Source organism: Trachypithecus francoisi, unplaced genomic scaffold (assembly GCF_009764315.1).
Source record: "Trachypithecus francoisi isolate TF-2019V2 unplaced genomic scaffold, Tfra_2.0 Lachesis_group15, whole genome shotgun sequence".
NCBI lineage: Eukaryota > Metazoa > Chordata > Mammalia > Primates > Cercopithecidae > Trachypithecus > Trachypithecus francoisi.
Genome location: NW_022681460.1, coordinates 5,112,295 through 5,125,952, shown reverse-complemented (window position 1 = coordinate 5,125,952; position 13,658 = coordinate 5,112,295). Strand labels below are relative to the sequence as shown.

Genomic DNA, 13,658 nt, shown 5'->3' with positions numbered 1-13,658 from the left:
AATGCAGAAATCACCGGTCTTCTGTGTCGCTCGCGCTGGGAGTTGGAGACTGGACGTATTCTTAGCAATTTATCTACGCATTTAATTTATCCTCACTCTCTATGTCAATATAAAAATCAAGAACATACCTCAGCCCAGAATTCTGCATATATATCATTTGCCGTCAATTTTGTAACGGGCCACAGTTTTGTCACAGAACAAAGGTCACAGGCCGTCATCATCAAACCAATTACACGGTCTCTGGAACACAACAACATAAGACTGGTCAGCATAGCATGTGCACATTTATAATAAGGACGGGAAAGACTTCTGTATTTCAGGAATGAAGTTTAAGTACGTATTACTTCATTAAACAGCACATAGAAGTGACAGCCAGGACAGTAAAATGGAATGAAAAATTAGTGTCATTTTAATCATAAGAACGGAAGTCATTTCTATCACAAGTCCCATATGTTCCTGTTGCCTCAATGCTACTGAAGAAATCAAATACAGTGTAGGCTTTGGCTAGGCTGCCATCTAAATCCCCACTTTTATGGCTATGGACCAGGCTTTCATTCTCATTGAATTCTGGAAATTTAGAGTGGGAAGATGTCTTAAGAGAAAATCTATCCCAATCCTTTCCTTTTATATTAGCAAAGTCTAGGGTGCACAGAAATGAAATGACTTTTCCAAAGGGACAGGAATTTGTGGCAAGGCCAGAGGAGGAGGTAGCTGTGTAACTTTGTTCCTCGCTCTCCCCGTGCGAGTGTGTGAGCTGGGTGCAGCCTCCAAACACTGTGTTTCTCATTAGCAGATATTGCTTTTCAACACCAGTCTTTCAACCAAAATGACTTTTCCCTTTTCAGCTGCTTGCATTTATAACTATGTACTCCATGTCTAACTTTATTTTCTAATTATGGCTTGGTTTAATCTTTCCTCTTGAAGAACAATAATCACTTTAAAAAAATCAAAGACATATCCCCTATAATTTGAATAGATTTGGTCTAGTGATATGTGGCTACCCTAAGTGAAGTCTATACTTAACAGAATGATTAAGTGTAGTCATTAAGAAAGTGTAATGTACAACTTTAGCTTTTATAAAGCAAATTACATAATTTTAAAAGACAAATGATCAACAAGGATATAAAAGTGTGTAATGAGTGAGATGATGCTCTTATTTCTAGCTCCTATCTCAATTCTAATGAGTATAAGCAATCCCCTGCTGTTAACCACTGCCTTACCTCTTCCAGGTCCACATTCTCCATCTGTAGGCACATTCCTGCCCTAGCTCCCGAGCCTGTCTTGACCCGGGCAGACAGCACATTAGCTCAAGCTAAGATGTTTGGACACCTGAAATACCCTGATTCTTATGACACCATATATCACAGAGTTCTTTATTTTCCATCAGCTCGCTTCCTTTAACCCATTTAAGTAATCATCAGCTTTACCACCTTACTCTTTGTAAGGGCACATTTCAAGAGGGTATCAGGTCTCTTACAGGTTAGACTAAATCACTTTACAAACATTGGATAGATTTATGCATACCCTTCCTGTAACCCCAAACAGATGCCACGTGAAGATTCCAAGCCCTTACAGTGATCAGGGAACTGTAAGATTTTCTTAATGAGGTAGTTTCCAAGAACTTTGCGGCTTGAAGAATATTTTTGGATTTGGACTTCTAAAGTAATGAATATATGATCTTTTTTTTCAACAGGTAAATTCATTTAAACACAAATCGAATGTGAAAAACTACCATTGACAAATATTTCATATGTTTAAAATAATTCAATCTCATTAATTTATATTTGCCAAAAAAATCAGTTTATCATGGTAAATAATCTAAGAAGGTTAATGAGGTTTATTTCAAAAACACTTTCATAAATCTGTAAAACAAAAGAAACGTCAATAGAACTGGGCACGATAAAATACACGAAAGCAATTTTCTTGCTAGAACTTATTCCCAACATAAGGTTGCCAATATAAGGATTGAAAGGATTGTAAAATAGTTATTTAGATTGCACTGTCAAAATTACTTAGACAAAGCGCAAAAAATAAAACAGATTAGAAATTTAGCGTCAAACGTCTTTAATAAATATAATTACTCATTTTTTACTCCCAATTCCAAACCAGTTAGATGGCCATGGCTGTACAGAAATACCATTGGGATCAACATTTTACTTCTATCCATGAATGGAATGTAGAACTGACTGCTAACTGGGATAGATCCTTAACTCCAAATGTGCTTTAATAACCATTTGTGAAAGGGATCATGTCCATGCTAAGCCTACTCTTGGTGTGAGTTCATATAACCTAGTCACTAAAAACAGTGAAGAAGAGCCCAACACAACTCCTATAAAACGATTCTTAGTCACATACTATCACAAGGTTTAACTACATTCATTTATCCACAAACGTTTTGAATGTTGTCACAGAACAAAGGTCACAGGCCGTCATCATCAAACCAATTACACGGTCTCTGGAACACAACAATATAACCAAATAGACCCTGTTCTCAGAGTAATAATGTTCTAGCAGGGCAAGGCAGACAATCAACAGGTCAAAACTTTCATGAAGCAAGTGCTGGGTAAAAAATAAAAAAAATAAATAAATTAAAAAGATAAACAAATACATAAATACATAAAGGGAGGCTACCATGGTGAAGATCTGGAAGGTCCAGCAGAGAGAAGTGCATGTGAAGTCCTAATGTGGAAACAAGCAAGGCCGGTTTGAAGAACAAAAAGAAATGCCATTCTGGTTGCGACACACTGAGTGAAGTGAACCACGGAATGTAGTTAAGTTTGGAGAAACGGGCTGGAGACAAGATAGGAGTTTAATTTTTATTCCAAGTTTGACGGTAAAATCTTGGTGGCTTTTCCCAGAGGAGTGGCCTGATACAGGTATTAAAGAGGATCACTCAGGTCTGCTGGGTGGAGATGACTTACAGACCTGTGAAGGGGCAAGGGCAGGTTCGGAGTGATCACTCAGGAGAACACTACAGTAGTTCAGATGAGAGGTGAGGGCAGCTTGAATTATGGTGAGAGTAGTGGGATGGGGGAGTAGGAGGAATCCAGACATTAGAGGCAGAGCCAAATGCAAATTATTAACACCTGTAAGAGTTATAAAGACAAGGCATCTCTCTCTCCCATCTTCCTTTCCTTTTCCCCCCTTTATCCCCGACTCTCATATATTAATTATTCCAGATCAAGTGGAGTAGATAAAGAGCATAGGCTCTATCACAGGTGTGCAGATATTCCAACCTGAAAGAGGTGGGCACCTCTCCCCAGCGTGCAGGTTTGCCTTCTCAGTATCATCCTATTTCAAGATTTTCTTCCCACATCAGAAGATCATGGAATCACAGAACTTTACCAAAGGAAGGCAAAATAGACCACATAGCCTGCAGTACTTCAGATGAGTTACAGATAGGCAAGAAGGAAGCCCAGCCCTCCCACACTGCCCCCAATCCCATGCCACACACTCTGTAAACCTGGCCAGCCAAGGATATACTATTTTGCTGGAAAAGAAGAAGAAACACACATTCTCTAATTTTATAATGATTATTTGAAATTTCTTTTGAATTTCTGTATTCAAAAGTATACGGATGTGTAAGTAAAGACCAGATTTCTGTTATGAAGTAGTTTTAATTATAACCGTTAAGAGTGGTTAAGTGTTATCAAGTGGTTAACTAGACAGCAAACGTGGAGGATGTACAGTGGATGTTTTGTTTAGAAGCTGCCATCTAGCCTCATTTTAATTATTTTACTTTAAAATAAAGTCATGCATAGAATTTGAAAAGAAACTAGGTTCAATTCTTTTTTTCTCTAAATGATCATCTTAAAGCTTTTTTTATCTTGCTTTTAAACTCATTTTCAAGGGGTTTTAAATCATTGGGTTGAGTAATTTAAATCACATCTGTAATAACCACCATACTTTCATCAAAATGTGACCTATTTTGACTAATTTATTAAACATTAAGCTAGCCTAAGGATAATATAGTTTTTCTAAAAGTATTATTTGAACAGCTGCATACTCAAAATCATAGAAAATATTTTAGAATCTTACTGTTCCCAATGGCATAAATAACTTTCATATAAGTATAAACATGATATAGTAATTATCTCACTAAAATATACTTTAAATTTAAGTTCTAAAATCTTAATAAAACCCTAAATATGTTGCTTCTTTTAAAAATACATTTTTCTCCATTCCAGAGAGAGAAAGAAATTATAAACGAATGGAAAATGAATCTTAGGTAAATGACTGCCACAGAGGAAACTGCTGTTATTAAAGTTAATACCAGAATTCTTGTATGACTCCTAGAGTTAACAACCTTTACCTGGTCTCACAGAGTACCATACGTAACTTTAAATCAAATGGGAACATCAGTGATCTCGCTTTAGAACTTTGCTTCCCCACATTTCAGGTTCTTCAGTTGAAATATCAAACATTCCTGACAGAGGGAGTCCTTTATGCACTTACAGTCCTATAGCAGGTAAAGGCTGGAGGCTGCTGCCGCGTTGGGGAAATGCTAAAGAAATCACATTACAGTATATATATAAAACAGATCACACATCACATAGACACATTTGTTCTTCAAAGCACACAGCAATAGCTATGTAAAAATATAGAACTTTTCAAGTTTTATTTCTGAATTATTTGAAGAATTAACAAATAATTGTTTGTGTTTAATACTGTAGCCTTTCTTTGACGTGCATGTACCTCTAAATTAAGAAAAGACTTCAAGGGAAGTGGGGCAAAGGGATTGCTTTTGAAGGGTACAAATATTATCTGGGACTAAGAGAATAAACATCTTCATTTTAAAAAGGTAACAAAAATAAAAGAAATTACGATTTTTAAGCCACAATTTCAAATTATGAAATTAGTTTATCTTTACAATTTGTGTTTAAGAAAGGCAGTTCCTGCATGAAATACACGAAAGTAAAAATTATAAAACTACCAACAACTTCCATATTTGTCATCTTAATACTTAAAAGGATACTTTTACCTGATATCATAGCCTAAAACGCACTATGGTCTTTTCTGAATTTGCTGAAATGGTCCTTAGGCAAGACTATACTTGGTTCTATTTAGCCATAACGAGACCATGCTTGCTAATTTCAACAAAAAACAATAACTCTACTTTTGCCTACGCTTGGCTTGAGTTCAGAGCTGGTTTCCAGATATGACATTTGCTTTTAGTTGTAGTCAGGAAAAGCTCTTTGAAGGGAAATTTCAGTGCAGAAATCAAGCAGTTCACAGATGATTAGTGGCCCTGCATTACGTTTCCTCTGTCTTTTCTGTTACTAGCAAATCCCCTTTCATAAGCTAGATTTAAGTTGTCTGATATAGTTGTCCCCCACCCAAATCTCATCTTAAATTGTAGTTCCCATTATCTCCAGATGTTGTGGGAGGGATGAGGTGGAGATAACTGAATCATGGGGGCAGTTTCTCCCTTCCTGCTTTGTGATGGGAGTTAGTTTTCACAAGAGCTGATGGTTTTATAAGGGGTTTCCCCTTTGTTGGACACTCGTTTTTCTCTCTCCTGCTGCCACGTGAAGAAGGATGTGTTACCTTCCCCTTCTGCCATAACTGTAAGTCTCCTGAGGCTTCACCCAGACATGCTGAACTGTGAGTTAATTAAACCTCTTTCCTTTATAAATTACCCAGTTTTGGGTATTTCTTCATAGCAGCATGAGAAAAATAGACTAATACAGTAAATTCGTACTGCAGAGAGTTGGGTGCTGCTATAAAGATACAAGAAACTGTGGAAGTGACTTTGGAACTGGGTAATAGGCAGAGGTAAGAACAGTTTGGATGGCTCAGAAGGCAGGAAAATGTGGGAAAATTTGGAACTTCCTAGAGACTTGGGGAACTCAGAAGACAGGAAGATGTGGGAAGGTTTGAAACTTCCTGGAGACTTGTTGAATGGCTTTGACAAAAATGCTGATAGTGATAAGGACAATAAAGTCCAGGCTGGTCCAGGTGGTCTCAGATGTAGATGAGGAAGTTGTTGGGAACTGGAATAAAGGTCACTCTTGCTATGCAAAGAGACTGGTGGCATTTTGCCCCTGCCCTAGGGAACTGTGGAACTTTGAACTTGAGAGAGACGACTTAGGGTATCTGGTGGAAGAAATTTCTAAGTGGCAAAGCATTCAGGGGAAAGCAGAGCATAAAAGCTTGAAAAATGTGCAGCCTGATGATGTGGTAGAAAAGAACAAATTTTCTGGGGAGAAATTCAAGCCGCTGCAGAAACTTACTTAAGTAAGGAAGAACGGAGTGTTAATCACCAAGACAATGGCAAAAATGTCTCGAGGGCATGTAAACGACCTTCATGGCAGCTCCTCCCATCACAGGCCCAGAGGCCTAGGGGGGAAAAATGGTTTCATGGGCCTCCCCCTGCGCTATGTAGGGGTGCCTGTGTACATGTGACATGGTGCCCTGTTTACCAGCTGCTTCAACTCCAGTGGTGACTAAAAGGGGCCAATGTACAGCTCAGGTTGTTGTTTCAGTGGATGCAAGCCCCAAGCCTTGGTGGCTTACATGTGGTGTCAGGCCTGCAGGGTCAGAGAAGTCAAGAATTGAGGTTTCAGAGGATGTGTGGAAAAACCTAGAGGTCCCAGCAGAAGTTTGCTGCGGGGCCAGAGCCCTCATGGAGAACCTCTGCTAGGGTAGTGTGAAAGAGAAATGTGAAGTCAGAGCACCCACACAGAGTTCCCACTGGGGCAGTGCCTTGTGGAGCTGTGAGAAGAGGGCCACTATCCTCCAGATCCCAGGATGGCAGATCCACCTACAGCTTGCACGATGCACCTGGAAAAGCTGTAGACACTCAGTGGCAGCCCATGCAAGCAGTCGGGAGGGTCACTGTATCCCACAGAGCCACAGGAGCAGAGCTTCCGAAGGCCGTGGGAGCCCACCTCCTGCATCAGCATGACCTGAATGTGAGACATGGAGGTGAAGTAGATCATTTTGGAACTTTAAGGTTTAATGCCTGCCCTACTGGAGTTTGGATTTGTATGGGGCATGTAACCCCTTTGTTTTGGCCAATTTCTCCCATTTGGAATGGCTATATTTACCCAATGCCTGTATCTCCACTGAATTTAGGAAGTAACTAACTTGCTTCTGATTTTATAGGCTCATGGGTGGAAGGGACTTGTGTCAGATGAGACTTTGGACTTGAACTTTTGAGTTAACACTGGAATTAGTTAAGAATTTAAGGGACCGTTGGAAGTATAGGATTGTGTTTGGAACTGTGAGGACAAGAGATCTGGAAGGGGCCGGGGCAGAATGATATGGTTTGGCTGTGTCCCCATCCAAATCCCATCTTGAATTGTAGTCCCCCTAATCCTCACTTGTCATGGGAGGGACCAGGTGGAGATAAGTGAAACGTGGGAGTAGTTTCCCCATCCCGTTCTCATGATAGTGAGTTAGTTCTCACAAAAGCTGATGGTTTTTTAAGGGGTTTTCCTCTTCACTTGGCACACACATTCTTCTCCCTCCTACTGCCATGTGAAGAAGGACGTGTTTTCTTCCCCTTCCATCATGATTATAAGTTTTCTGAGGCCTCCCTAGCCATGCTAAACTATGAGTAAATTAAACCTCTTTTCTTTATAAATTACTCAGTCTCGGCTACGTTTTTATTAGCAGCATGAGAACAGACTAATATACTGTCTAATAATTGATTTCTAGGATCCTAAATTCACTTGTCAGTCTTTGCTATTTATAAAGTTTAAAAAATATTTATTATTAAGTGTAAGGTATTTGTGAAGTCTGCACTGTATGTCCTACGTAAACAAATTATTCATCTGCATTTGAAACACACACAACAATGACTTTCATACACAATTGGGCTTTGGTTGTTTCATTTTTAAAATAAAATATAATAAAATATACCCAGTGTCTTTAATCACAGTTGTGGTCACAATGTCAGTATGAGTAAATGACATAATAGCTAACGACATCATAGTAAATGTGAGGGGCAGATGGTAAGGACAAAAGGTGGGAAGCAAGTGTTAGAAGATTAGGACTTCCGGTTGGGCGTGGTGGCTCACGCCTGTAATCCCAGCACTTTGGGAGGCTAAGGCGGGCGGATTACAAGGTCAGGAGATTGAGACCATCCTGGCTAACAGAGTGAAACCCCGTCTCTACTAAAAATACAAAAAATTAGCCAGGCGTGTTGGCGGGCGCCTGTAGTCCCAGCTACTCAGGAGGCTGAGGCAGGAGAATGGCGTGAATCCAGGAGGCGGAGCTTACAGTGAGCTCAGATAGTGCCACTGCACTCCAGCCTGGGTGACAGAGTGAGACTCCGTTTCAAAAAAAAAAAAAAAAGATGAACACTTCCAGCAAAAGTCAAAGTCAAGAGAATGTAACTCCAGAATGAATGAAACAAAGAATGAAATTAAAAAAAAAAATTACCAGGACAAAAATTGCCAACAATCAAAGATATACATGAGTATATGATCACATTATACAGCCTATACTTTGAATTACTTGCTATTTTGGATTATTCGTTTATCTAAGAAATATTTGCTGAACACCTACTATGTGGTAGACACTGTCACAGTCATCCATACGTCTGGGCCTTACCACTACACAAAAACCCAGAATGTGATGCTTTCCATTACATGACATTCCACCATTGCAACAAGGATGGTATACCAAATCATTTATGTTCAAGCCAATACAGTTTTGAGAGCAAAAGCCAGCACTGCTACGAATTATTTTAGCTCAACAGGTGTTAGCTGAGATTGATCCAGGCAAACTGTGGAGTATGGTCACTCTAATTTTAACACAAAATATCCATGAAATAAACAATGAAAATATAAAATTTGACAATTGTTTTTTGAGACTGAGTCTCACTCTGTTGTCCAGACTGGAGTGCAGTGATGCAATCTCAGCTTACTGCAACCTCTGCCTCCCAGGTTCAAGTGATTCTCCTGCCTCAGCCTCCTAAGTAGCTGGGATTGTAGGTGCCTGCCACCATGCCCAGTTGATTTTTGTATTTTTAGTAGAGATGGGGTTTCACCATGTTAGCCAGGCTGGTCTCAAACTCCTGACCTCAAGTCATCTGCCCACCTTGGCCTCCCAAAGTGCTGGGATTACAGGTGTGAGCCACTGCACCCAGACGATTTGAGAATTATTCTAAAAATATTAACTTTAAGTATTCATTTTTCTACTAAATGAAAATGCATTTATAAGTTGCACCTTTCTCTCTGTCTAGTTATGGTACAGAAATATACTGATTCTTAATACAAATAAGGATGCCTGGCTCTATACATTAGGCAACTTGAGCTCTCAAGCCAAGTCTGCCATTTATTTCTTCAGATGAAACAGACACTCCTCCTGTGTTTTAGTATTAATTCTGGATAGAAAGGAAGAGGCCACTGACTGTCATCTAGCAACTACCCAAGATAGTAATTATAATTGACATTTCCAAAAAAGATCACCTAAGAAATATTATCATATATTAGCTACAAAGTTTCAAACAATATCAGATAAATTGATTCACTAAAAGTATAAAACAAATGAAACTAAGTTAGATATTTATCAAACTAATAAACAACAAGCATTTAAAAAATTAGTTCTATTTTTAACAAATGGTGCCAGAACAACTGGACATCTGCATGCAAAAACAAAAATAAAAACAAAAACAAAAAACAAACAATGCATCTAGACAGAGACCTTACAACCTTTAATTCAAACTTAATTCAAAATGGATGATAACCTTAAATACAACACACAAAACTGTAACATATATATAACATAGAAGAAAAATCTAGTTCATCCAGAATTTGATGATTACTTTTAAATACAACACAAAGGCATGATTCATGAAAGAGTAAGCTAGACTTCATTAAAAATTAAAAAATATATGCCCTGCAAAAGACACTGTCAAGAGTAAAAAGGCAAGCCACAGACTGAGAGAAAACATTGGCAAAAGGCATACCTGATCAAAGACCGTTACCACAAATATACAGAGAACCCTTAAAATTCAACAATAAAGAAACAATACCCAAATATAAAACAGGGCTAAAGACATGAACTGACACCCCACTAAAAATATATATAAAGATGGCAAATAAGCATGTGAAAAGATAGTCCACATCATATGTCATCAAAAATATGTGGATTAAGACAATGAGATAACACTACACATCTATTAGAATGGCGAAGATCCAGAAAACTAACAATGCCCAATGCTGGATATGGAGTAAGAGGAATTCTCATTCATTGCTGGTGGGACTGCAAAAAGGTCCAGCCATTGTGGAAAACAGGCTGGTATATTTCATACAGAATTAGACATACTCTGATAATATGGCCCAGTAATCATGCTCCTTAGTATTTACCCAGAGGAGTTGGAAACTTATGCTTACAAAAACACCTGCACATGGATGTATAGACAGCTTTATGAATAACTGTCAAAACTGGGAAATAACAATGGTGTCCTTCCGTAGATGAATGGGTAAATGAATGTTGTTACATCCACACAATGCAATATTATTCGATGCTAAAAAGAAATGAGCTATCAAGCCATGAAAAGACATGGAAGAAACTTAAATGCATATTACTTTGTGGAAAAAGCCAATTTGAAAGTCAACTATTCTATGATTCCAACTATATGACATTCTGGAAAAGGCAATGGTATGAGGACTGTAAAAGGATCAGGGATTGCCAGGGGTTGTGGAGAGTGAGGAATGAATAGGCAGAGCACGAGGGATTACTAGGGCAGTGGAATTCTCCCGTGTGATACTAAAATGGTGGATACACTTGTCCAAACCCATCGAATGTACATCATAAAGCCTGCATCCTAATGTCAACTACAGACTTTAGGTGATAATGATGATTCAATGTTGGTTCATTAATTGTAATAAATGTACGATTCTGGTGCAGGATACCAACAGTGGGGGAAGTTGTCCGTGTGTGGGGACCAGGATACAGAGGAACTCTGTACTTTCTATCCAATCTTTCTGTGAATCTAAAATTGCTTTAAGAAATAAAGTTGGTTAATTCAAAAAAGAATTATAGTTTCAAATAAGATGGAAAATTGATAGGCTAAGATAAATGCCCACATCAGAAATAACAGCTGGAACTAAGTTCCAAAAGAAAAGATGAATTGTTAGTAAAGGCATGACACCACACTGATAAGCAAAGGTAAACTGTATAATAAAGAAAACCAGTCTGGAAATGTATTTCTGGCTTAAGACCATACCTTAACAGAGAAAAAATAATTTTGGAGAAGTATCCTTTTTGAATAATATGGAGAAAACTCATGAGCCATCCTGAAGAAAGAATAACCAGCAGTGGAGGCAAGTGCCCATTGGATAACCACATCAGTCCTAAGGCCAACGACATCAGCTAAGAGCACACTTAATCTTGTTTCTTTTGAACATGAATTGTCCAAACAAGAAAATAAAGAGTAAGATATAAAAGCCACTTCGAGCTGGAGATGGTATCTGCACATCTGCACAGAAGAGAACTGAGTTATTTGAATAACTCAAATCAGTTGCTCAACTGAGTGACTGAATTCCAATTGAGTTATTTCTACAACTGAGGTAAAGCATCCATCTGCAGACTTCAGATGGGAGAAACAACTGTAAAGATACAGATGGTGCCACCTAGGGAACATGGGAAGCAATCCCAAACCTTTGAAAAGGACAGGTGGAGGAGTCCACATCCTCGTAACAGGGGAAATGATGTCTGTGTTAACTGGAGTGTTATAAGGAGCTCTAGAAAATGGTGAGGAGAAGAGAAGGGTTTCTAATAGCCATGAGGGCATTTCCACGCTGGTGGTAAAAGCCTTCCAGTGACCAAATTCTACGTAGTCCATCTCCTACGACAGCAAAAAATGGCTTGTGTTGGGCAATTCCTTACATAATTAGCCATCACAGCAATGTAAATGTGTGAATTTTGGACTCGTTATTAATTCTTAAGTACATTATAACTTTACTCATTATAAAGCAGAATTCTGTGGACCGCTTCTACGAGCTTCTCAATTCCTAATCACCTCACAGCGAGATAAGATCTCACTTAGTGAATTAAGGAACATTCTATATTAATCTTTTAATTATTTCATTTAAAGTGATACTGAGGTAATTGACATCTTAAGAACAAAATACTTCAAACAAAATGCTTTGTATTTTATCACAGCAGATTTCTAGATCATGTTATTTTTTATATTTTAGGTTCTGTTATATAGAATGAAATGCATAAATCTGAAGGATATTGGACAGTGAGTATGAAAATATATGCAGTCTGTAACGACCACACCAGTGATGACAAGAAAGGTTTTTATCACCCAGAAACCTCTCATTTTCTAGTCAATGGGCTCTCATCTAACCCCAGCAACTGCCAGTTTAAATTCCAGCACGATCACTAACATTATTGTTTTGCCTGTTGTAGAACTGCATTAAAATGGTATCATATAGTAGTATGTAACCATTTTTGCTCAAACTAACATTTGTGTGATTCAACCATGTTGTTTCATGATTCAGAGTTCATAATTTTAAAAACTGCTGAAGAGTACAGTATCCCATTGTTTAAATGTCTAAAGTTGTGTATCTAGCCCGTTGCTGGGCATTTAGGTTGCCTCCAGGTGGGATATACTAAGAGTAATGTTGCTATGAACATGTGTCCTAGTCTGTGTGTGAAAGTACACTTTCATTCCTCTTGAAATAAAAATACTTGAGAGTGAACTGCTAGAACACTATGTAAGAACATGTTCAGCTTTATTAAAACAAAACAAAACAAGAACAAAGCAACTACAGTGTCTTCTAAAGTAGCTGTACAAATTCCACACGCCTACCAGCAATATATGAGTATTTCAGCTGCTTGACATCCTTGCTGTATTAGTCCATTTTCACACTGCTATAAAGAACTACCTGAGATTGGGCAATTTATAAAGAAAAGAGGGTTAATTGACTCACAGTTCCACATGGCTGGGGGGAGGCCTTGGAAAACTTACAATCATGGTGAAGGTGAAAGGGAAGCAAGTATTATCTTATATGGCCACAGGGCGGGGGGATGGAGACAGAGAGAGAGAGAGAGACAGACAGATAGAAACAAAGAGAGAGAGAAAAGTGGGAGGTGCCACACACTTACAAACAACCAGATCTGGGTGAGAATTCATTCACTATCATGAGAATGGCAAAGGGGAAATCTGCCCCCATGATTCAATCACCTCCCACCAAGCCCTTCCCTTGACACATGGAGATTACAATCTGAGATGAGATTTGGGTGGAGACATAGCCAAACGATACCACTTGCCAACAATTGATACTGTTGGTCTTTGTAATTCTCGCCATTCTAGTGGGTGCATAATGGTACACCACCCTGGTTTTACCTTATGATTGGAGATGTTGAGAAAATGCCATGTGTTTATTGGCTTTAAATTCTGTAAAAATCTTTCATATAATTTTTTCTTGGGTTGTCTTATTATCGACTTTACAAAGTTATAAGACCTTTATTAAACATAAATACTGAGAATATTTTCTTGCATTATGTTTGAAGATCAACATCAAAGGATTAATATTGGGGGGCTCATTATTTAAGGGTAAAAGACAATATGCTTTCCCCCTAAGAACAGGAACAAGAATAATGTCTGCTCTTGTCACTTGTATTCAGCACAAGCCAGACAATAATCAAATAGAAAGAAAAGGCAAACAGATTAAAAGAGAATTGTATAATTA

At 38.3% G+C, this 13,658-nt stretch overlaps 1 protein-coding gene across 2 annotated transcripts in view; it reads right to left on the bottom strand.

Annotated features, from left to right (window-relative positions):
* PDE10A (phosphodiesterase 10A) overlaps window positions 1-13,658 on the bottom strand; it is a 347,007-nt gene that overhangs the window by 21,905 nt on the left and 311,444 nt on the right. For both annotated transcript variants that reach the window (XM_033234261.1, XM_033234262.1), the window contains exon 19: window positions 129-240. In XM_033234261.1, coding sequence (XP_033090152.1) covers window positions 129-240 — 112 coding nt within the window. The remainder of the gene's footprint in view (window positions 1-128; window positions 241-13,658) is intronic.